At 41.3% G+C, this 24,564-nt stretch overlaps 1 protein-coding gene across 15 annotated transcripts in view; it reads left to right on the top strand.

Moving 5' to 3' along the window:
- Window positions 1-24,564, top strand: part of LOC104611385 (CLEC16A-like protein) — a 138,195-nt gene that overhangs the window by 62,405 nt on the left and 51,226 nt on the right. For all 15 annotated transcript variants that reach the window (XM_088893145.1, XM_088893140.1, XM_088893142.1 and 12 more), the window contains 4 exons: window positions 5,211-5,348; window positions 22,655-22,760; window positions 22,859-22,930; window positions 23,081-23,127. In XM_088893145.1, coding sequence (XP_088749271.1) covers window positions 5,211-5,348; window positions 22,655-22,760; window positions 22,859-22,930; window positions 23,081-23,127 — 363 coding nt within the window. The remainder of the gene's footprint in view (window positions 1-5,210; window positions 5,349-22,654; window positions 22,761-22,858; window positions 22,931-23,080; window positions 23,128-24,564) is intronic.

Raw genomic sequence — 24,564 nt, 5'->3', positions numbered from 1 at the left:
TCATTTCCAGGTCGGTTACCAGCCCTACTCCAGCTCTGTGAACTGGTTCAGTTACAGAATTTTTTTCTTGCTGCTGTACCCGAACTGGTTTAGTCCAAGTGAAGCCGATCCGGTGTGCTACCAGCACTGTGAACTCTGAGGTGAAGCCTATCTGTGTGCTATCAGCACTGTGAACTCTGTGACTACTTCGGCCAGCCCTAACCAGAACCACCAACAGTACTATAAACAACTCCTTGACCGAAGTTAGGATGTCATCACTATCCAGTGAAGTTTCTTCTAAAGATAACAGACCTCTTATAAGGTCTTCAAACCTGGAGAACCCTAATCTGCATAGCTTGCAGATTACAAGTGTGCTATTGGATGAGTATAACTTTAGAGAGTGGTCTGTCTCAGCAAGACTGTTTATTACCTCTCGTGACCTCACTGGCTATTTGGATGGAGACAAGAAACAACCAGAAATTGGCAGTCCTGAATACACCGTGTGGCGTAAGGAAAATGCCACAGTCATGTCTTGGTTGCTGGCCTCTATGACTCCTAGGGTGGCCAGAACTGTTCATCACTTCCCCACAGCTGCTAAAATTTGGGAGAAAGTATCTAAGACATATGGCCAGAAAAAGAACAATGCTAGAATCTACAGGCTGAACCAAGACATTGCAGCCCTAAGGCAAGGAGACATGTCCGTGGCAACCTACTTTGCAACACTGGAAGGCCTCTGGGAAGAGCTTGACCACCATTTGATTTTGGATTGGGAAAATGCTAATGATAAGGGGAGGCATGATAAGCAGATTGAGGAGGGCAGAGCCTTCAAGTTTCTGGCGGGTCTTGACCCTGTATATGAAGGTATAAGGTCACAAATTCTAGGGAGAGATGAATTACCTGAGCTTCACCATGTCTACTACCTGGTGAGGAATGAAGAAGTAAGGAGAAAGGAGATGCAAGTTGACTCCCAGACACAGTCAACAGAACAACCTGGAGAGCATTCAGCCTTAGTCTCCACTAAGGGGAATAGATTTTCAGACAAGAAGTCCCTCAAGTGTACACATTGTGGTGGTGAGAAACACACAAAGGAGAAATGTTGGGTCCTGTACCCTCATCTGAAGCCAGCTGCTCTGAGAAAGGACAAAAGGCAATAGAAGGGCCACACAGCAAGTGGGAATCTTGCCACCAACAACAGTAGTGACAACTCACAGAGTATTCAGACAGTGTCATCTTCCACCGCAAGGCAGGCTGCCGACTCCTCTGGACCAAGTACTTTGGGCTTCACAGCTAGTGAGGTAGAGATTCTCAGTCGGGCATTAGTCCGTCTGAAGAACAATTCTTTAGCTTCCACCTCTCTTGCCAAATCAGGTACAGCCTCTGCATTTAGTGCATCTAGTTCCATTAACTCTACCTCTTGGGTGATTGATTCCGGAGCCACTGACCATATGACACATATGTCCTCCTTATTCTCCACATATCATTTGTTGTCTGGCCAGGATAAGATGAGAGTAGCTGATGGGTCCCTCCCCACCATCTCTGGAAAGGGGGTGGTTGACCTAAGCAAGGATCTCTCTCTTAAATCAGTCCTACATGTTCCTAGTCTTACCTCAAATCTGTTGTCTGTTTCAAAGCTTACAAAAAACTTGAACTGCAGTATAACTTTCTTTCCTTCTCATTGTGTCTTCCAGGACAGATTGACGAGGAGAACGATTGGGAGTGGTCATGAGTATGGGGGCCTCTACTACTTTGATGAAGATGTCAGCTCAGCCATGCAAGCTTCTACTACTAGTCTGGAGAGTGTGGAGTCAATAGCTAGGCTGCACTTGTGGCATGCTAGGCTAGGTCATTTGTCCTTTTCTTCCTTAGCAATGTTGTTTCCCGAATTATGTAAGGGCATTTCGAGTCAAAGTTTAATTTGTGATGTGTGTCAAATGTCAAAACAATGTAGATCAATGTATCCAATTTCTAGTAATGAAATTCAAGCCCCTTTTGACTTGGTTCATTCTGATGTTTGGGGTCCTTCACCCATTGTTTCCATTGATGGCTTCCGTTACTTCATCAGTTTTATTGACCATTATTCTCGGTGCACTTGGATTTATCTATTGAAAGGACGTGAAGAAGTTCCCCGGATAACTATGATGTTTTGCAAGATGGTTGAAACACAATTTGATAAAAAGATCAAGCAATTCCGTTCAGACAATGCAGCCGAATACTTTGAAAGATCCCTGAACTCATTCATGGAAGATGCAGGCATGTTACATCAATCATCGTGTGCTTACACCCCTCAGCAAAATGGGGTCGCTGAGCGCAAGAACAGACATCTATTGGAGACAGCTCGAGCCCTTCTTTTCCAGCACAATGTGCCCAAGCAATATTGGTCTCAAGCTGTTCTCACTGCATCATACCTGATAAATCGGATGCCATCTAAGGTACTGGGTATGAAGACCCCTTTCTCTGTTTTGTGTCCCACTCTTCCAGAATTTCCTCTTCCCCCGCGGGTTTTTGGTTGTACATGCTTCATACATATGAAAGATCCAAAGAAGACCAAACTGGATCCTAAGGCTACAAAGGGAATATTTTTGGGGTACTCTCCTACGCAGAAGGGGTATAAGTGTTATGATCCTGTCTCCAAGAAAAAATATGTTACCAGGGATGTAGTCTTTTTTGAGTTTCAACCCTATTTCGAGTCTTCTCAGAATCCTCTTCAGGGGGAGAGTAGTGGGTTGGAAGAGGATTCTCATTCTCCCTTCCTTTTTGTTCCCATTTCAGCACCTTCCACTACTACTAGCTATAACATTCCGGGTCAACCTAGTGAGACTTCCACTGTGCCAGTTGCTTCTCCAGATTCGGCTGATACTTCTGAAGGTTCCAGTAAACAAGAGAAAGAGATACTTACATACAATAGAAGGAAGAAGGCCCCTCAACCTCATGATTGCAACCAGTTGAACTCAGATCAATCTGTCTCTGCAATCCAAGGTAATTCTGATTCACTCAATTCAGATTTGGATCTTCCTATTGCTCTCCGTAAGCCTGTTCGTTCTTGTACCACTCGGCATCCCATAGCCGATTATGTTTTTTACTCACACTTATCCCCTGCCTATCATTCCTTTGTGTCTGCTCTTTCCTCTGTATGTGTCCCTTGCAGGTATTCAGAGGCGGCATCTGATCCAAGGTGGAAAGAAGCCATGAATGAGGAGATGAAAGCCCTAATGAAAGCAAGGACATGGGAATTGGTGGACTTGCCAGAAGGGAAAGGCACTGTTGGGTGCAAGTGGGTATTCACAGTAAAGCACAGGGAAGATGGGTCAGTTGAGAGGTACAAGGCCAGACTCGTGGCAAAGGGGTTTACACAAAAGGAAGGAATTGACTACAAGGAAACCTTTGCCCCAGTAGCAAAGCTCAACACAATCAGGGTTCTACTGTCACTAGCAGCAAAATTCTCTTGGGAACTTCATCAGCTGGATGTGAAGAATGCCTTCCTAAATGGTGATCTTCATGAAGAGGTATTCATGGAACCCCCACCTGGATATGATGTTGGAAAGAAGGTATGTAAACTAAGGAAAGCATTATATGGTTTGAAGCATTCTCCCCGGGCATGGTTTGAGAGACATTGTTTGGCCATGAAGAAAGTAGGGTACACTCAGAGCAGTGCAGATCATACATTGTTTACAAGGAGACAGGATGACAAACTTACAGCACTCATTGTGTATGTGGATGATATGGTGATTACTGGAAATGATGTGAGAGAGATGAAGAGGCTGAAGGAGTTCTTAGCTTCAGAGTTTGAGATCAAAGACCTGGGAAATCTGAGATACTTTCTTGGAATTGAAGTTGCTAGATCAAGAGAAGGAATCTACATATGTCAAAGAAAGTATGTGCTAGATCTCCTAGAGGAAACAGGCATGATGGGGTGTAGGCCAGCAGACACTCCAATAGAACCAAGCCATGGATTACAAGAATCAATGGGTGAGGAATACTGTGATAAGGAAAAGTACCAAAAGTTGGTAGGAAAACTGATATACTTATCCCTTACTCGGCTAGACATTGCCTATGCAGTGCATGTTGTCAGTCAATTCATGCACTCACCAAAGACCCCTCATATGAGAGCAGTGGAAAGAATCCTCAGATACTTGAAGACATGCCCAGGGAAAGGAATTTTATTCAGAAAAAACAGCAGACTTGAAATTGAAGCCTACTCTGATGCTGATTGGGCTGTGTCTGTTGGAGACAGAAAATCAACCTCAGGTTACTGTACATTCTTGGGAGGAAACCTAGTCACATGGCGTAGTAAGAAGCAGAATGTTGTGGCTAGATCAAGTGTAGAAGCAGAATATCGGGCTATGGCACACGGGGTTGCTGAACTCTTATGGCTCAGGACTCTCCTTAATGAGCTTGGTATCAAGACAGAGGGTCCTCTCAAGCTGTATTGTGATAATAAAGCTGCTATCAACATTGCCAACAATCCTGTGCAGCATGACAGGACAAAACATATTGAAATTGATCGACACTTTGTCAGAGAGAGAATTATTTCAGGAGAACTCTGTGTGCCTTATACTCTATCAGAGATGCAGATTGCAGATGTATTTACTAAAGGGCTGGCATCAACGAAGTTCAGGGACATACTTGGCAAGCTAAACATGATTGATATCTATGCTTAGCTTGAGGGGGAGTGTTAGAATGTTAGAGGGATGTTCGGCTGATAAGAGTTATTATTAGCCCATTCTTATGTTTAACTTATCTTGTAACTGGGCTTGTGTTAATGGGCCTAATCCTGTTTAATGATTTAAGTCATCTGGGTGTCCCATCACTAATCAGGGGCATCCCAGTAATTTCTTGTACCTTGTACTATATTCATCTATAAATAAAGAACTGGTCGACTGGCTTGGACAGTTCGACATTTTCAGCATCTCTTCTTCTTCTCCTCTTCTCTGCTACTTCGACTACAGTGGTTCAGCTTTCAGTTGTTAACCCATTACAACCAAACACAATACAGAATTTGTCAATGCAAAACTGAATCAAGTTTGTGTTTCTATTTTTTGGCCAAATTTGCATTTACATCGACACATATGCCTTTTGGTCAACTGCTGGTGCATTCAGATTCTGTATGATATCATTTATTTATTTTTGTCTATACACATTATTAAAGGGTAAACAAGTTGGAATCTGAAAATAGTACTTAGATTATGTATATATCTTCTACTGATAAAAATGATGTATATCTTCTTCTGCAGGTGCTCGATGCATTGGTCAGTCTTTTTTGCAGGTCAGATGTATCTGCAGAGACATTGTGGGATGGTGGGTGGCTCTTTCGCCAACTGCTTCCTTATAATGAGTTAGAGTTCAGCAACCATCATCTCGACTTAATAAAAGTAAGCTATTTCCTTAACTCTTGTTTTTATTGAGTAATGAGATTGAAAGAGAAAATAATCAGTATAGTAGACCTTATTACTCTAGTTATGAAAAGGAAGAGGCAAAACAGAAAACTAAGCAGCCACAAAGAGGCTAACCACATATAAATTTTCCTTACACGAGTACTGTTAAGTCCATCCCCCTATTTGCCAGTGCAAACTTAAAAGGGTCTTATCCACCCTGTCCCTAGGCATCTGCTATTGAGTTGGCTGATCTTTGAATCCAGCTAAAATAGGTGTTCATCATTGCAGGTAGAGACCCTGCCTTCTCTGATTCAAATTTCTCAAGGACCATCAGAGAGTATTCTCATCTTCTCTTTTTGCATTGATGGATCCTGCACTTCCATTCCTTCTATAAACTAATTCTCAGTCCCTGTAACACATACAGATTTCTCTTTCAAATAAGCTGCTCAAATGAAGATTAAAAAAACCTTATGAAATCATAGAATTTATTCAAGCAAGTGTTATTTTACATAAATGTAATTATGTTGGATTGATAGAACTACTGATGTAATTTTTCAACAGTCTAAGGGTAAATTGATGAAACCTCCCCCAAAGTTTTGGACCATTGCTGAAACCTCCCCTGAAGTTTCGTATTGGCAATCACCTCCCCTTAATTTTCTAATATAGTTGCAAATAGACCCCTTCCGTTAGAACCCTTTAACAGAGACACAAAAATGTCCAAAATACCCATGGAATTACTTCTGACCAGCATATTTGTTTTTCAAATTTTCCCTTCACATCAATGGCTTCCGCAAAGGCCCCAATCCTTCCTATCTCCTTTTCAAAATTGATATATTTTTTCAAACCTGACTCTCATAGAAATTAAATCCCAAACCCTTGCCATCTCTTTTAAAACACTTAATAGTTTTTCAAATTTGTTATGTAATTTGAACTCGTACGCTTTCCCAAACCCTTGCATCAAACAAATCAAATAAAACTGTGAGGAAATATTCGTTAGACGCAAAACACCAACCATTAGTTATTTGAACTCAAAGGTAGCTGCAACTTTAAACTATTGTCTTTTTGTTATTGTTCTTAAAGTTTGTATTGTTTTCTCTGTAAAAACCAGCCTCAATAGTTTGGTTAGATAGGTGTACTTGAAAATTGCAATAGCTTTGAAAAACATAACATATTTTAATATCCCCATAGAGTTATTAATGTCTCCACTGTCGCCAAATTGGGCCCTGTGGTGATCTCCCACCTTTCTAGTGTTTGTTAATGGTCCCCAACAGTTCCCTTTGATTTGGAATCTCTTATGGCAGCATTTCGTCCACAATAGTATCTCCGGTTTCTGTACCTGAGATAGAGAAGAAAAGGAATGAAGAAGACTGCATTTCCTTTTGAGCCACTGCAACAAGGTAAAGGCAGAGTAGAATGTCTTGAGTTAGGATCTTCTGCCAACAAAACACGTTCCAACCCTCTACTAATTTGATCTAACACCATACATCTCACCATGAAACTGGGACCCACCATGTATGAGATGTGTGGTGTGAGATCTTGTTGGTAGAGGGTTAGAATGTGTGTGTTGGCAGGTGATCCGGACTCAAATGTCTTTGGTTTTCTTTTGAGGCTGCTGCAATAAGGTAAAGGCAGAATAAAAGATGGTTCTTCGACCACAAGTAATAATAGAGATACTTCTGCAAAAAAATTCCCGTCCATTAGAAAACCCCATATTTCTCATTAAAGGGTAATTTTGGTAATTAGAGAAATTTAGTTACATCAGCAGATCCATTCGTCATTTAAGGGAAATTTGTCATTTAAAAATATATAATTAATGACATTAGCAAATTCTGTTGGCTTTTAAACAGTGAACTAATGGAAGGGGTCTACTTGCAGCTATGCTAGAAAGTTTAGGGAGGTGATTGCCATTATGAAACTTCAGGGGAGGTTTCAGCAATTTACCTGATAAGTAATTTAGATGGACATGTGATCTGAGATTGATACCTGCCATTCCATATTCTTCTTCTCTCCTCTTTTTCCTTCTTTCTTATTTTCTCCTTCTATTGTTCAATTCTTCATTTTTATTTTTTTCTGTTTATTGTTCCAATGTTCCATCGTATATTGATTGTGAAGGATTGTGCTGACTGCTGATGTTGTCATTGTTGACAGCTGATGTCAGCAGGCTGTACCAGCTGCCAGAGCTCAGAAGAAGATGATCCCCCTTTTTGTTAAAGCTTGATTTTAGATGAATTTAATATCAATCTTGAAGAGTATTTAAAAACTGAACCAGAAACTGTCCTGGTTTTCTGTCCTGGTGACAGTTCACTGGTTTGATTGTCCGGGTTGAATGGATTATCCTGTTAAGGCACATCTAGCCTTATAATGTTTTAAAATGTGGAGGCGTGACGCGAGGCATTCCACTACCTAGAGGCGTGAGGCATAGTTCAGAACGCAAGAGGTGTAAGCCTCCCAAACACAAGGAGGTGTAAGCCTCCTTAAGAGGAGGGGGGATCTCATTTTTTTCTTTATTTTTAATAAAAATCTTTTATATTAAGAAGAATAAAGATGCATAACATTAGTTGAAAGGGGGGGGGAGTCTTGTCGAAGCGGAGACAAGACCCCCCTAACTCAAAAAAAAAAAAAAACAAATTGAGCTGCATCGAAAAGGGGGTGGGAGGTCTGGGGGGTCGCCCCCCAGTCGAAGGGGCATGGGGCAAACCACTTTCTTTCCCCTTATCTTTTCTTCCCTTCCCTTTCCTTTCCTTTTCTCTTTTTTTCTTTTCTTTCTTTTTCTTTCCCTTCCCTTTATTTTCCTTTCCTTTCCTTTTTTTTTTCTTTTTTTCTGTCTTTTTATATCAGATGTGCATGAGGCGCTCTGGCACTCCTCATGAAAAAAGTGTAAGAGGCGTACACCTCAGAGGTGTCAGCGCCTCTGGCATACGCCTCAGGGTGTTTTGGGAGTGCCTCGCCTGGAGGTGTGTTTCCAGGCGTATGCCTCCCACGCCTTTTAAAACACTGAGCCTTAGATAGGAATACGAGTAGGTATTTGGCCTTCAGATGGGAATATTAGATCAAGCGAACCTTATGTATCCATCTTTTATGTTTTTGTAAAATGACATGAGAATTTAAGGCTATCTAAGCATAAGTGATCTCCACCATATTTTCCCTTAGCCTTGTTTTTGGCTATCCTAGGGCTGTGCGAGATTGTTTTGGGGGCCTGGTTGATCCCTACAATTACTGCTGGTGCAGTGATTGTTTCCGTTACCTATCAATGTTGGTGGAAACAATAGCTATGTGGAAATTGACTGTTACCCATCAAGTTTGGAAACATTAGCTATGTGGAAATTGTGAGAGTTCCACTATTCAAATAACCACCATGAGGTTGGATGACAGTAACATTTTGGAATGGGCACGATTGGAAAATGATGGGAGCCCGCAGGGCCCACAACACCCTACACAGAAACAGGCCCATAAGGAGGCTGAAGGCCATGTCCGTTGCTCAGCAACAAGAGAAGGCACCCAGGTCCATTGCCCAGTTCGTTTCGTGTACAATAGGAGGCTGAAGGCCATGTCAGACTAAGCGGTTAGAATCTGCACATTTTGGAATGGGCATGATTGTTTAAGGTCTCAATAGTGGGTAAGTAGTGAGAATGGGCCAAATGGGCCCTAGTGTTCTTTATTTCTTTTAAGTAGTGTTTAAATTTTAAAAGTTATGTTTCTTAGTTATGGGCCTTATGGACCTTCTTTTATTTTCTTTAATTATCTCTTTAGTGCTGGCCGCCCCATTAAGGGCATCTAGAGAGAGAGGTTCGAAATCTTCTTTTCTTCTTCCACAACCTATTGCTGAAACTTCTTTTCTTCTTTCTCTTTCTCTCTTTTCTTCTTTTCTTGCATTATCTGAATTACTATACGTGTAATTTTCAACTTGGTATCAGAGCGGTTGATCAATCAGCTACTTATGTAGCCCAGTTAGGAGGGTTTTTGGAGAGTTTTGTGGAGGTTTTTCATCCTTAGTTGAAGCCCAAGGCAAGTTCTTGGAAATTTTTCCCGAAAACCCTAGATAACTAGAGAAACTTTGTTACAGGTCATAGAGATAGTTTGAACCAGGCGCTTGGGGATTAGAGGTAAGCCTTTTGATTTGTATTAGGGGTGGTTTTGGTTGGATTGAATTTTGGAACCTCTGGAAGGGACGGTTGAAGTTTCTCTCTTTCTCCCCATCTCGCAGGACCTTGTGAAACCCCAATTTTGGGGGGTTGAGAGGTTGTTCTTTGCTTGGAACAATAAATCTACCCTAGTAAAGCCCTAATTTGATTTTCGTCATCCATTTACTCAATGGAGCAATCTGGAGGAGAGTCAAAATATTCCACAAATTCCGGGTTTGGACATGGGGGGTCAGTGGAGAATCTATTTTGGGGTTGTGACTACTGTGAAGCTAGATGAGACCAATTATTTAGCTTGGTCTAAATCTATTAAGATACATGTGTGTAGTAGAGAAAATGGGGTTATATTACCAGGAGCAAGAAGAAGTTGGAGGAGGATGATAATACCCATGAAAGGTGGATGCAAGAAAACTACACAGTAGTGGTTTGGTTAGTGAATTCTTTGCAACCACACATTAGTCAGCATTACCTGTGGATGGAAACTGCAAATAAGTGTGGGATAATGTCATAGAGACCTATTCCCAAAAACTTAATGTTGCTCGGGCCTACAAATTGAAGCATGATGTGAATAATCTTAGACAGGGGAGAAGCCCTTGGTAGTCTACTTCTCTTTGCTGAAATCTCTTTGGAAATAGATTGATCTGATGGGGACTGTTGTTTGGGGTTGTACAGAGGATGTAGAAACATATAGGAGGTTGGTGGAGAGAAATTGGGTCTTTGAGTTCCTCACCGGACTCAACTCGGAGTATGATATCGTGAGGCATAATGTTTTAGCTAAGGATGAGGTGACTTTGTCTCGGGCATAAGCTATGGTGAGTAGTGAGGAGAGCAGAAGACAGGTTCAGTTTGTTGAGCTATAGGTTGATCACCATGCTAATGCGGGGATGAAGCCAAAAGTTAGCATTGGGAAGAAAGATGTTATCTGTGAATATTGCAAGAAGCCTAAACACACTAAAGACACGTGCTAGAAGTTACATCTAGAGCTTGTTCCTACCAGATTCAAGAAAGAAAATGGTGGGAAAAGGGTTTAAATTGGAAAAGGTGGAAATGCATATATAGCCACCTCTTCACAGGGTGAACAAGGACAGGGTGGAGAGAAGTCAGTGGGAGAACAGCTTGCATTCGCCAGGGCTGCATATGAGGAGTATAGCTGAATCATCAGTCACTTGGAGTCCATTGCTATAGCCCCTTCAGAGACTGTTCCTTCCTCTGCATATGCTCACTCAAGTATTCGTGCCGCTGTACATCATGCTTCTGTCTCAGGTACTCATAAAACCCCTTGGATAATTGATTCTGGTGCTTCTGACCATATGACCAGTGTTTCACAGTTATTCACCTCCTACCAACTTCTTTCTGGTTGGGATAAGATATCCCTTGCTGATGGCTCTCTAGCCCTTATCACGGGAAAGGGAAACATTAAGACCTCTAATGCCTTGGCCTTATCATATGTTCTTCATGTACCTAAACTTAATACCAATTTGGTTTCAGTTAGTAATTTGACTAAATCCCTGATTTGTTGTCTGACCTTTTTATCCTTCATATTGTGTTTTTCAGGAAATGGAACTCAGAAGGTGATTGGAAGAGTGGCTATGAGGCGAATGGGATCTATCTATTAGACATGCTTGAACAGATCCAAGTATAACCTAAGAGAACTGCATTTGTTTCAGAGTCCACTAGTCGTATTATGTTATGTCATAGTTATTTGGTTCATTTGTCCTTTTTTTCATTGAGTCAGTTGTTTCAAGAGTTATTTAAAGGAATTAGTCTATTGAGTCTTCATTGTGGGTCTTGTGAGTTTTCAAAGCATTGAAAGAACACTTATCCTTCAAGTAATAAAAGACAACTATTCCTTTTAATATTGTTCATTCTGATGTGTGGGGGCCTTACCATTTACCATGTATGGGTGGCTATAAATATTTCATCATGTTTATTGATGATTTTTCACAATATACTTGGATTTACCTTATGTGCTCTCAGGTTGAAGTGCCTAATCTTGTGTAGCAGTTCCATGAACACATACTCAGTTTAATACTTGCATCAAAATATTCCAATTAGACAATCCTAAGGAATATTTTGAGAAGGACCTTACCTCCTATCTTGAGAAGCTTGGGGTTATTCATCAGAGTTCTTGTGCCCACACTCCACAACAAAATGGAGTAGCAGAGAGGAAAAGCAAACAGATTATGGAAGTTGCAAGGAGCATTTTTTTTGCTACCCATGTTCCTATGAAGTTTTGGGGTGATGTTTTAACAGCTACATACCTTATTAACTGCATGCCTTCTCGAGTCTTGGGGTTAAAAACTCCCTTTGGAGTCCTCTTTCCTGATGTTGAGATCTTCTCTATTACTCTGAGGGTCATTGGTTGCACTTGTTATGTCTACATTCCCAGTTCCAAAAGACACAAGTTTGACCCCAAGGCTTAGAAGTGTATCTTCCTTAGTTATGCCTCCACACAGAAAGGGAGCTATTGTTTTGATCCCATTAGTGGCACTCGATTTATTTACATTGGATGTCACCTCTACAGAGTCAATTCCTTTTTATAGCCATCCTTCTGAGGGGGAGAGATCTCTCGAGTTGTTTTCTTCATCCCTTCCTTTGCCAACTCCAGTTGAGTCTTACGTCGAGCCCTTCACAGTTACCCCCATTCCTGTGGAAGGATCTTCTCTTTTGAGGTCTTCCACTCTTGCTCCTCCCCCTCCTGCTAGTTTTCTAGTTGTTTCCACTCATCCTATTCTCCAGAGGTGGTACCAGCGGCAAAGGCTAAGGCAAACACAGGTTGATCCCACACCTCCAGTTGAGACTCAGGCACCCTTGATTACTGAAGAGAGGACATGTCCATCACCTCCTCCACCAGCACCCTCGTTTCCAGACCTTGACCTACCCATTGCTTTGAGAAAAGGTAAGAGGAAATGTACAACTCATTGTATTTCCAAACACCTTTCCTATAGCGTGTTATCCCCATCCTACTATGCCTTTCTGGTCTCCATTTCCTCTCAATCCATCCCAAAGTCTGTTTTAGAAGCCTTAGCTACACCAGATTGGAGGGATGCTATGAGTATTGAAATAGAAGCCCTTCATAAAAACATTACCTGGGATATTGTTGACTTGCCAGTTGGGAAGGAACCTATTGGGTGCAAGTGGGTTTTCACTATCAAGTATCGTGCAGATGGGTCAATTGAGAGGTATAAGGCTCGGCTTGTTGCCAAGGGATATAGTCAGGTATATGGGATAGATTACATCGAGACCTTTTCTCCATATGCTAAGATGATTTAGGTGAGAGTTCTTTTATCCTTAGTCGTGGGCTATGATTTGGCCTCTGTATCAATTTGATGTTAAGAATGCATTCCTAAATGGTGATCTCACTGAAGAGGTATATATGTCCCTCCTGGTATATATGGCAAGGAAATGCAGGGTAAGGTTTGTAGATTGAAGAAACCACTTTATGGTCTAAAACAATCTCCACGTGCTTGGTTTGATAGGTCTAGGGCTGCTCTTGTTCAGCTCGGCTACACTTAGACTCAATCAGATCATACCCTCTTTGTTAAGAGAAAAGGCACTCTGGTGACATTCCTTATAGTTTATGTAGATGATATTGTGGTTACTGGCAGTGATACAGAAGAAGCTAGTGCTCTCAAGAAGTTTCTCAGTTCTGAATTTGAAATTAAAGATTTAGGGGAGTTGTGGTATTTTCTAGGCATTGAGGTTGCTAGGTCCAAGGAAGGTATCTTTATTTCTCAACGGAAGTATGTGCTAGACCTTCTTACCGAGACTGGAAAACTTGGTTCTATACCTGCCTTTACCCCTTTTGATGTGAATCATAAACTCTCAGCAAATGATGGAGAACTTTTAGCTGACAGGGGAGTGTTTCAGAGATTATTAGGGAAACTTCTTTATCTATGTATGACTCATCCAAACATTTCATATGCTGTGAGTGTCATCAGCCAGTTCATGCATGCTCCCAGAGACACACATATGGCTGTTGCAGAAAGGGTGTTATGCTACCTTAAGGGAACCTTCGGGAAGGGTATATTATTTGCTAAACATGGACACATGAAGGTAGAAGCATATACAGATGCTGATTGAGTAGGAAATGTGGATGACAGGAGATCCACATCAGGATATTGTGCTATGGTGGCCAGAAATATTATTTCCTGGAGAAGCAAAAAGTAGTCAGTGGTTGGTAGACCTTCAGCTGAGGCAGAGAATAGAGCTATGGCCTATGGTGTTTTTGAGTTGTTATGGCTTAGATCTCTCCTTAATGAGATGGGTGTTTCATGTGACGAGCCACTAATGTTGTATTGTGATAACCAAGCTGCTAATAACTTTGCTCACAACCCAGTTCAGCATGATAGAGCTAAGCACATTGAGGTAGACAAACACTTTATATAGGAGAGAGTGGCTTCAGGAGAGGTGTGTCCGCCTTTCATTGTATCAGAAGAGCAGCTAGAAGATTTTCTAACTATGGGAGTCCCAAAGGCAAAGCTTCAACATTATGTAAGCAAGTTGGGCATGATTGACATCTATGTTCAGCTTGAGGGGGAATGTAGTGAGAATGGGCCAAATGGGTCCTAGTGTTCTTAATTTCTTCTAAGTAGTGTTTAAAAGTTATGTTTCTTAGTTATGGGCCTTATGGGCCTTTTTTTATTTTCTTTAATTATATGTTTAGTGCTGGTCGCCCCATTAAGGGCATCCAAGTAATTGTACTCGGACTTAGAATTATTAATAAAGTGATGAAAGGGGGCTAGAGAGAGAGGTTCAAATTCTTCTTTTCTCTCTTCCCTTCTTTTCTTCTTCCACAACCTTTTGCTAAAACTTCTTTTCTTCTTTTTTCTCTTTCTCTCTATTCTTCTTTTCTTGCATTATCTGAATTACTCTAGGTGTACCTTCTTTCTCTTGTATTATAAATAGTAGGAAGGATAGTAGTTCAGAGACTAGGAGAGGGATTCTGAGAGATATTTTGTCTACCTTCTTTATCTTCTTCTTTTGGAGGTGAACCCTCTCGATGTTCGCCGATGCTAGCGACGAGAATGGTTACCATGGATGTTCGTATGGACAAGCTGGAGGTCGACGTATACAAGGTGTTCGGAGAACTCAGGGAGCTGAAGGAGACCGTGTCCGCGGTGGTGACACAATTCTCTAGTGCAACTAATCGTGAGTCTGAGGTGGATGGCAACTGATCTGAAGGGTCAAACCAGAGCGGGACCCATCGAGGAGTGGGTCCTAACATATCGACGCCTAAGTTGGATTTCCTTCTTTCTCAGTTGAGGATCCGGTTTCTTGGATTTATAAGATGGAAAGTTACTTTGAGTATTATGATATCATTGGCCCGCATCGGGTGACTATAGCCTTCATCTATTTGACCGGCGATGCCCTGCAATGTTTCCAATGGTATCGTCGATCACACCTCTGTCTCACTTGGGGTGAACTTACGGAAGCAGTGTGCCAAAGGTTTGGCGTAACTAGTTATTACAATCCTGATGATAACCTCATCAAGGTTAGGCAAATGGGAACTATTTTGGACTGCCAGAACGAGTTCAAGAAGCTAGCCTCTCGTGTCCACGACTAGCTTGAGAGAGCCCTAGTGGGATGCTTCATCGTGGGATTAAGGGATGAGATCCGATTGAAGGTCAAAGCATGGTAACTGACGACTGTGGCTACCGTAGCTGGCCTGGCCCGCATCCATGAAGAATAGTTGGACCACTTGAAGAAAGTAATCCAGAATTCCACCCCTCTTCTTCCCACTCCAACAAAAAGAGGTGATTCGAACCAGCCCAAACCGACAGGACTAGGACCTCATCCCACCTAGCCTATAAGAAACTATCTTGGGCGGAAATGCCAGCTAGGTGAGAAAAAGGGTTGTGTTACATGTACGATGAAAAATTTGCCCCCCAGCCATCGCTGTAAGACGCAACTAGTGTTCTTATTGCAAGCCAAGAACAAGGATGAGATCCAATCGAGCCAGCAAGAGGGGCAGCTTGATCTGACCGAAACCATTGAAACTGAACCCCTGACCCCCCCCCTGAAATTTCCCTTCATGCTTTAACTGGCCAGATATCACCTCAAACCATGAAATTGAAAGGGCAAGTTGAAGGTCGGAGTGTAACCATATTGGTCGACAGTGGGAGTTCTATGGACTGCATTACCTAGACCCTCACCAGGCAACTTAGTCTAACAGAATGGCCCATAAAACCCTTCAAGGTGCATGTGGTGAATGGGGGCTACCTTTACTGTGAAGGTTTGTGCAAGGACATCAAACTAAAGATCCAAGGGCAGGAACTAATGGTGGACTTACCTCCATTGGGGTATAGTAGGGCCGATGTTGTCCTGGGAATCCAATGGTTAAGTTAGTTGTTCTAGGTCGTCTGTAATTGGGCCCAAATGACCACGGAATTTTCAATTGGTTCTCGAAGCTATAAGTTAAGAGGGAACCTCGAGAAAGGAACCCGAGCTGAGGAGTATAGACCCATACTTAAGACTTGTCTGGTCGAGGGAAGTCCAATTGTTATGTGCCTGGGCCTGGGCCTGGGCCCAATTTTACCTGAGTTAACCACCCCTGTTCTTGAGTTGGAGAACAACCCCCATCAATAGACCTTAGTCCGATTGCTACAGACCTATACTTCTATTTTCCAAGAGACCACTGAACTTCCTCCCATTAGGCCAACTAACCACCAAATCCCCATTCAACCTAGGGCCCCACCAGCCAATGTCAAGCATTACCGATACCCCCACTTCCAAAAAATCGAAAGAGAAGATAGTGCAAGAAATGCTTGAGAAGAAACATATACAACCCAGCACCAACCCATACTCAGCTCTAGTACTTCTTGTGAAGAAAAAAGATGGATCATGGAGGTTTTGTATGGACTATAGGACCTTGAACAAAATCACAGTCAAGGATCGGTTCCCAATACTAGTGATTGATGAGCTATTTGATTAATTGAAGCGAGCCACTATCTTTTCCAAATTGGACCTAAGGTCTAGATACCATCAGATACGGGTGCACCCAGAGGATGTCCATAAAACTGCCTTCTGTACCCACGAAGGCCATTATGAATTACTAGTCATGCCCTTTGGTCTCTCCAATGCACCATCTACTTTCCAAGCCCTGATGAATGAAGTTTTTAGACCCTACCTCCGCCAGTTTATTTTGGTATTCTTTGACGACATATTAGTTTACAATGCAATCTCATTACTTATTTGCCAAGGAATCTAAATGCTCGTTTGGGAAAACAAGGATACATTATTTGGGTCATATAGTTGAACATGGAAGGGTCATGGCTGACCCAGAAAAGGCTTCTGTAATGTTGACATGGGCTTGGCCCAACTGAGTGAAAAGCCTCAAAGGATTCTTGGGATTAACCGGCTATTATCGTTGCTTCATTAAAGGCTTTGGGCAACTAGTCGCTCCCCTGACCCAACTTCTCAAAAAGGAGGGATTCCAATGGGATGCTTTAGCTGAATAGGCCTTTGAGGACCTCAAAACTATTATGTCCACACCCCCCACCTTGACTCTGCCCGATTTTTCAAAAACCTTCTTAGTAGAAGCCGATTCCTCAGGAACCGGGTTAGACATTGTACTGATGCAAGGCAACCAACCAATTGCATTCTACAGTAAAGCCCTTTCACTCCAGGCCCAAACCAAGTTCACTTACGAAAAAGAGTTAATGGCAGTTGTGTTAGCAATTATGAAGTGAAGAGCTTATCCCTTGGGCCAGCTGTTTATAATACAGACGGACCAGCAAAGCCTAAGGCACCTTTTGGACCAGTCAGTCCTGACACCTGAATAGCAGAAGTGGGCCTATAAACTGATGGGCTTCGAATTCCAGATTGAATATAGATCAGAGCCACAAATCGGGCTGCCGATGCACTATCACGGGCAACCGAGCTCCTTGCCATGGGCATCTCCAAGCCCACTTACCTACCCTCTATTAGATAGGGTCAAGCAAGAGGCCTAGCAAGACCCCAACTTGGGCCATATCAGAAACCTATGGACCCAGGACCCTACAGCCATCCCAGGATACCACATTGTTCAAGGAGATCTCTTCTACAAGGGCTGGTTAGCCGTTGCGCCTACTTCTAAATACCATTAAGAGCTCCTCCGCTTATTCCACCAATCAGCCATGGCAGGTGAAAACAGGTAAGGGACTTTGTGGCTGCATGCCATGTGTGCCAACAGAACAAGTATAAAGGCCAGACCCCTACAGGGCTCTTGCAACCCCTACCCATACCTGATAGGGTCTGGGAAGAAATCACCATGGATTTCATCATTGGCCTCCCTAGTCAGATATTCTAGTGGTCGTGGATTGGCTCACCAAATACGCCCATATTTCTGTTCTCTCCCACCCCTACACAGCATCTCAGGTGGCATGGATTTTCATCCAAGACGTCGCCAAATTGCTTGGCACCCCGATGTCCATTGTAACAGATCAGGACCCAACCTTTATGAGCAGGTTTTGGAAGGACTACTTCAAGGCTCAGGGGGCTGAACTCCATTATTCAACCAATTACTACCCCCAGACAGACAGCCAAACCAAGGTGGTGAACAGGACTTCAGAAGGACTACTTCAAGGCTCAAGGGGCAGAACTCCATTATTCAACCCAGTTACCATCCCCAGACAGATGGCCAAACCGAGGTGGTGAACAGGACTTTGGAGACTTACTGGCTGGCCCTTCCCCCCACTTCTAAGTTGCATCCTATAGTCCATGTATCCCTCCTGAAGAAGTGCCTCAACCCCAACACTCAAGTCTGCAGTACTCCACCAGATTATCGTTGGATAAAAAAGGGTAAGAAACATGTCCAGCAGGTTCTAATTGCATGGGCCGGGCTCCCCTTAGATGATGCAACTTGGGAATCCTGCTCACATAGCAACACTATCCCGGTTTCGACCTTGAGGACAAGGTAGCTGTTGAGGGGGAGGCAATTGATGGGAGCCCGCAGGGCCAACAGCATCCTACACAGATACAGGCCCATGAGGAGGCCCAGGCCTGTCACCCAGTTTGCTTCATGTACACCAGGAGACTGAAGGCCACATCAGACTAAGCGGTTAGAATCTGCACATGGGATACCAGAATTGGGTATGGTCTCAGTAGTGGGTAATAATTGTAATAAGATATTATAAATAGTAGTTTGGAGAGTGAGAGAGGGATGCCAAGAGATATTTTGTCTCTTCTTTCTCTTCTTTTGGAGGTGAACCCCCTCGAAGTGGTTCCTGTATTGGGAAGATTGGAAAAACTATCTATTAGAGGCTAAGGGAAGTTAGAGTACCTTATTGAGAAAGAAACTAGATTTTAGGTGGATGATCCAACATATTCTTGATGGGAGTCGAGTAGGATGGTTTGTTAATCATATCATGGTTGATTTGTTTGATATAGTTCCATATTGTGAGAAAATTATATTTTCTTGTCTACAGCCAAAGATATCTGGGATGGGGTTAGTGCTACCTATTCTTAGGGTTGTAACATCACCCAGATTTGTTAATTAAGGAGGGAGGCCAGTAGTATGAGACAAGGGGATAGGTTCGTCAATATGTACTTTTCTTCCTTAGAGTCTATATGGGAGAAGATGGACCGTTTATAGGCTCTTAAATGGAGGGAGACTGTAGATGCAGATCAGTATCAGGGAGTCACTGTAATGCTTCAGTTCTCACTGTAGTCTATTTGATCAATAAGTTGCCATTGTGAGTGCTGCAGTTTCAGTCCCCAAAACAGCTTGTGTCTGGATGAACCACCTTTTCATTTGCCTTTTAAAGTTTTTGGCTGTGTTTTTTTCCATGATTTGTATCCTGATTAGTGAAGAGAGTTCTTTTTGTTTTCCTATTCCTGTCACAGTCATAGATTTGTCAGTTCCAAAATCCTGACTCTCCTTGCTGTGCCAAATTTGCACGTGTTATCTAGATTTAGGAAGATAACATTAGAGATGGATCCTCAACCCCAATTCGAAGCTCCTGATTCAAGTAACAGCCTTCTCTTATTATTGGCTCTTCTCATGTTCCTTTTGATCTTACTTACCAATTTCTGTTCATAAAGGAAAGAAACAATATTCCAAGTCCTTTTATTCTTCTTCTTGTATTGTTTATCCCATCTCTGATTTTGTATTCTATGATGCACTATTACCACATTCTGCCTATGCTTATGCAATTTCTTCTGTCTGTTCTTTGTACTATTGCAAAGGCAATAGAAGTCCTTTTATACTTCAGCTTGGCTCGTTTGACTAAAGTACTCCTATATTCGAATTCAATTTCAAGTTTGAGTCGAACTCTATTTTCTTGTTCGAGTTCAATTTGATTAAATATTCGGTATGTTTGGAGTTTGACTTGAGAGCTGGCAAAACTAATTGAGCTTGCAAGTTCGAACTTGCAAGAGGGAAAGGGAGAGGTTGAAAGGCAGCAAGCCAGTGAAGACTTCTTGATTCAAAATGAAGCAATGTTATTTTGCTCAAATTTAAACTTGCAAGCTTTTAAGCCAAATATTTTATTGGTCGAATTTGAGTTCGAAAGACTAATCAAACTTATACTGAGATTTGAATTCGATTAGCATAGAACTCGAATTGAGCCTAATTGATTTGTTCCCGAACTGTTTTATTCGTAAAAAAATGCTCAAAATTGCAATTTTAGGCCAAAGAAAGGTCTTTTTGGTGAAAATAACAAGGCAAAGTGGCTCCTTGGGACGCATAGGTTTGAAAAATTACCCAAAATAAAAAAATGCCCCAATCAGACATCTGAGCACAAAGTTATGGCCTTCCAAAGTTTGCACATGCATTGAATGTGCAACCTGTGACCAAGTCAATGGTTCAACCACCCTGATTGGATAGTTTTTGATCAAGTTGACGGGCTTTGAGAAAATCCCGGGTTTTATCCAAACCGGGCCCAAAATCATGGTTGGGTGATGATTTGGATGGTTGAACTGTCCAGGTCAACAATGGGTTGAAAAACATTGCTATCACTACTTGATAGGCAACTTAATTTACGTTACTTTGACTCAACCAGATATATCATATGCAATCAGTAGAAATCTGCAGAATCAAAAAAACTGAAAGAAGAAAAGAAAAGTGTTTCTTGTGGAAGAAGAGAGAGAAGAGAAGAAGTTGAGAAAGAAAGAGAGAAAATTAGATCTGGCCGCCCTCTCCATTGCAGCGGCTAACACCAAAAACTGCATAAAATACTTAAAAACATCACTCCAAAGGTTCCCAACAAGTGTGCTGTGGTCCCCACTTCCTATCTAAACAAATAATAAACAAAATTAACTAACAAATCTGCACAAATTTGCATAAAATCCTCAACACAATGCAGATTGTGAGCCAGTTTGTGTCGTCTCACGATAACCACATCTATCAGTTTACAGAATCATCAGATATGTGAGGGGGACCTTATCTCATGGTCTATTTGTTCTCATCATCTACTGAAGCTTACTATAGGGCCATGTCCTCTACGTGTATGAGATTATCTGGTTAGGGCTCTTCTACATGAGTTTCCACCTTTAGCTCCTCTCCTTGCAAATAATCTCAGTGCCATCAAGAATGCTTCCAATCCTGTTCTTCATGAGCGCATAAAGCACATTGAAGTTGATTGCCATTTTATTTGAGGCCTCCTCCTTGCGGACCTTATTTCTCTTCCACATGTGTCCTCAGGACTCCAACTTGCTGACTTGTTGAAATCTATGACTCAAGCCTGACACACATTTCTTATGGACAAACTGATGCTGATTCCTAGTCATCAGTTTGAGGGGGAGTGTAGAGACAATGAGAGCTAAGAGTTAATTTTATCTTTTTATGCCTTTTTTGTACTTAGATTGTTTCTTATTCTTTTGTACATTATTTGTATCTTGAGGACAGAATGGTCCTTTTGTTATTTTAATATAAATATTCTTTTCTGGGTGCCAACTGTCACTTTGGACACACCCAACAACTGTTTTTCTTCTTCTTTAGTCTAACGATCTGGCACTGACACTTCATTCCAACCTTGGGCATAATAAGGTGGTGGCATATATTAACATTGATTGGGCTGGATCTATTGATGGTTCACACTACAGGTTATTGTGCATTTGTGAGAGGAAACTTGGTCTCCTGAAGGAGTGAGAAGTAAACTAGTAGTAGTTTGTTCTAGTACTGAATTTGACTATAGAGCTATAGAAAAAAACTAGTAGTTTGTTTGTGAATTATTATGGCTGAAGACTTCAAAAATTGAAATTGGTTTTCAGTTTGAGAGGCCTATGAGGTTATATTGTGACATCAAGCTTGAAGCTTCCATCAACATTGTTCAGAATCTTGTACGGCGCAACATAACAAATCATATCGAGGTAGATAGGCATAGGGGATATACCAAAAGTGGAGAAGTGTGCTTACCCTTTATGAGATTGGAGAATCAGTTGGCTGATTGTTTGAATAGCAGTCCTAAACCTAAGTTAGAGCATAATATAGGCAAGTTGGGGTGCGTATGATATTTATGTTGAACTTGGGGTTTAGGGGTAATTGAGTCTATCAAGTGTTATTTCAAAGAGTGTAATTAATTGGAGTGATAGGGGTATTGATGTAATTCAACTGTTTATATTATATGTAACTTTTATTTAAGATCAATTCATGCCATTCCATTCGTCCTCTTTTTTTTTTTGTCTGTTTTATTGTTCCTGTAGTTCAACTGAATTAAAAAAGGTGGATATTTGAAGTGACATTTTATGATCTCTTGATATCATGGCCAAGTTTCAATAGGAAAAAAAAAGGAAAGAAAGTTGGAAGTGGATGGATGGACTTTAATGGATTTCGCCTTTATATGCTTGATTCCTTTCCATGGTGTATACATGCCTAGAATGATAGAATCTAAAGCATGCTGATAGTGAGCCTACTACATTATTGAATCTGTTTTGGTTTTGGTCTATACTCATTTTTTATGAAATCTGTAGCTTGTTTCTTTTTCACTTTCTATTTTCGGTTTTATTCTCCTGATTTTTGATGAAATTTGTCTTAATCGAGCTATGCACATTATTCTCATTCATAGAAGTTGCATATATGTTTCATATCCTGCATATACTATGGATAGCCTATCAATTTCAACATTTATATCTATCCATTCTCTTACTCTTGTATTTTAGTCGAAGACTTGAAGTGATATTTTCTTCTCTAGTTGGGGTGATCTGTAATGCTATAGAATAACTTGTTAACTTCATTGTATGTAGGACTCCTACAAGAACTGTACCAATGCTCTTGTCAAAGAAATCAGAGGAATCTGGCCGGATTTACTTCTAACAGTTATTGGTGATGAGTGGAAGAAGTGCAAAAAAGGTATTTGCTTCTGCTTCTGTTCGATGTGATCATTGAAAGCAAATTGTTAACTGATGGTTCATTTTTGATAATAATTAACATGTGATTTCTAATTGTAGCAATGGAATCCTCGTCCCCTAGAAAAGAGCCGAAGTCCATTCTCTTGCCATCTCAAAAGTGGTCTTCTGAAGGTTGGATTGAACAATATTAATTAATTATTTATTTCTGTGCATGAAAGAAAGTGTGTAATACATCTTAGTGCAATGCTATTTCTTTACACTCCAAATTGGAGGACTTAGAATTTGTTCTATTTTAAGTATCTAATACTTCAAACTTTCCAGGTGAATCATCATTTACTGCCGGTGAAAGAATGCACGAGATAGTGAAGGTCAAACTCATTCTTTGTGATTTCTTGGTTGAATAGAGAGAGCATGTAGTAATTGGTGTAGTTACTATATTGGTAAAGAACTAAATCAACGTCACATGCATTACATCAGAACAGGCAAATGTTTCTTGCTTTTCATACTATTCACTTCTGGAGTCCAATGGAATGGGGATGAAACTAGGAATTACACTGGGGTGGGTTAATTGGGTAAACTGCCTCAATTGGTGCAAGTTTTATATGCTCCTAATTAGGTTAGGGATAGATGAACTTACCACATGATGATCTGGGTTGCATTTAGGTTTCACCATCCCCAAAAAAAGACTTGGTTCAATAGCTTCTATGGTTTTGAAGCATTTTTCTCTTTTTGTCAATTCTTTGAATTTCTGTCAACTCTTTATCCAAAAACATTGTGGGTTAGTGTTGAATGGCCAATCAGGTGAACTTTAGGTTGCCTCTAACCCATATCGTACTGAACCCAACCCATTGTCGCTCCTAAATGAAATAAATATGTTATCATAGGCATGTAAGTAAACAATATATGAATGGCCACCTTGTTTATGGTTGATGCAGTGTAAAGAGACTGGGCCGAATGGGTCCTAGTATCTTCTCTTGTAATATCTTTTCTTTTTCTTGTTAGCTAATGGGCCTCTCTTAATGGGCCTGTTATTCCTTTTCGTTTGATCTCTTTATGTTACTGCTAGCTGGCCACCCACTTAAGGGCATACTTGTAATTACCTTAACATTAATTCTTAATAAAAAGGATTAGAGAAGAAAGGGAAGAATAATTTGAACATTTCTTCTTCTTCCTCCTCTTTTCGCTATCTTCTTCTCTTGTATTGCTGCTCTTACTTTTCTTCTTCCTTTTTCTCTCTAATTTTCAAATTTACACCTAATTTTTGAGGACTGATTTACATCTTGTTATCAGAGAAGGCCTCTTTCTTCCTTTTTTTCTTCTTCCTCTTTTCCCATACACCCTTAGATTAAGAGAGTGTATGGAGAGATAGGTTCTCTATGGCTCAGAGGATCTCTGGCCTAGTTGGTAGAGGGTTTGGAGAGTTTAAATCTGACTGGATATTGCCAAGAAGTGGTGTTGTTCTGTTGCTGCCCAAAAGCTTAGCCGACTAGAGATTTTCGAAGGCACAAGTAAAGGTGAAGCTTTGGGTGTGGCACTCTGTGCTTGGGAGGTGTCTTTTGACTCCTAAAGGAGGGTGGTTCAGATTTGGAAGAGATTGGGAAGCTCTGGTAGGAGCGGCTGCATCTTCTCTCTTCCTCCTCAACAGTTGGACGGAGTAAAACCCTAGTTTTCAAGCATCTGGGTTCTGGTTTGACTTCAAGTAAGTTTATATAGACCAAATTTCTGGTTCTTTGATTTTCGTATGATTAATGGAGCCATACGGAAGTGACTTCAAGCAAGTGCCGGTTTCCAGCCTTGGCTTGGTA

The sequence above is a fragment of the Nelumbo nucifera genome, chromosome 8 (assembly GCF_055504915.1).
Source record: "Nelumbo nucifera cultivar China Antique chromosome 8, China Antique-T2T, whole genome shotgun sequence".
NCBI lineage: Eukaryota > Viridiplantae > Streptophyta > Magnoliopsida > Proteales > Nelumbonaceae > Nelumbo > Nelumbo nucifera.
This window is presented reverse-complemented; position numbering and strand designations above follow the sequence as displayed.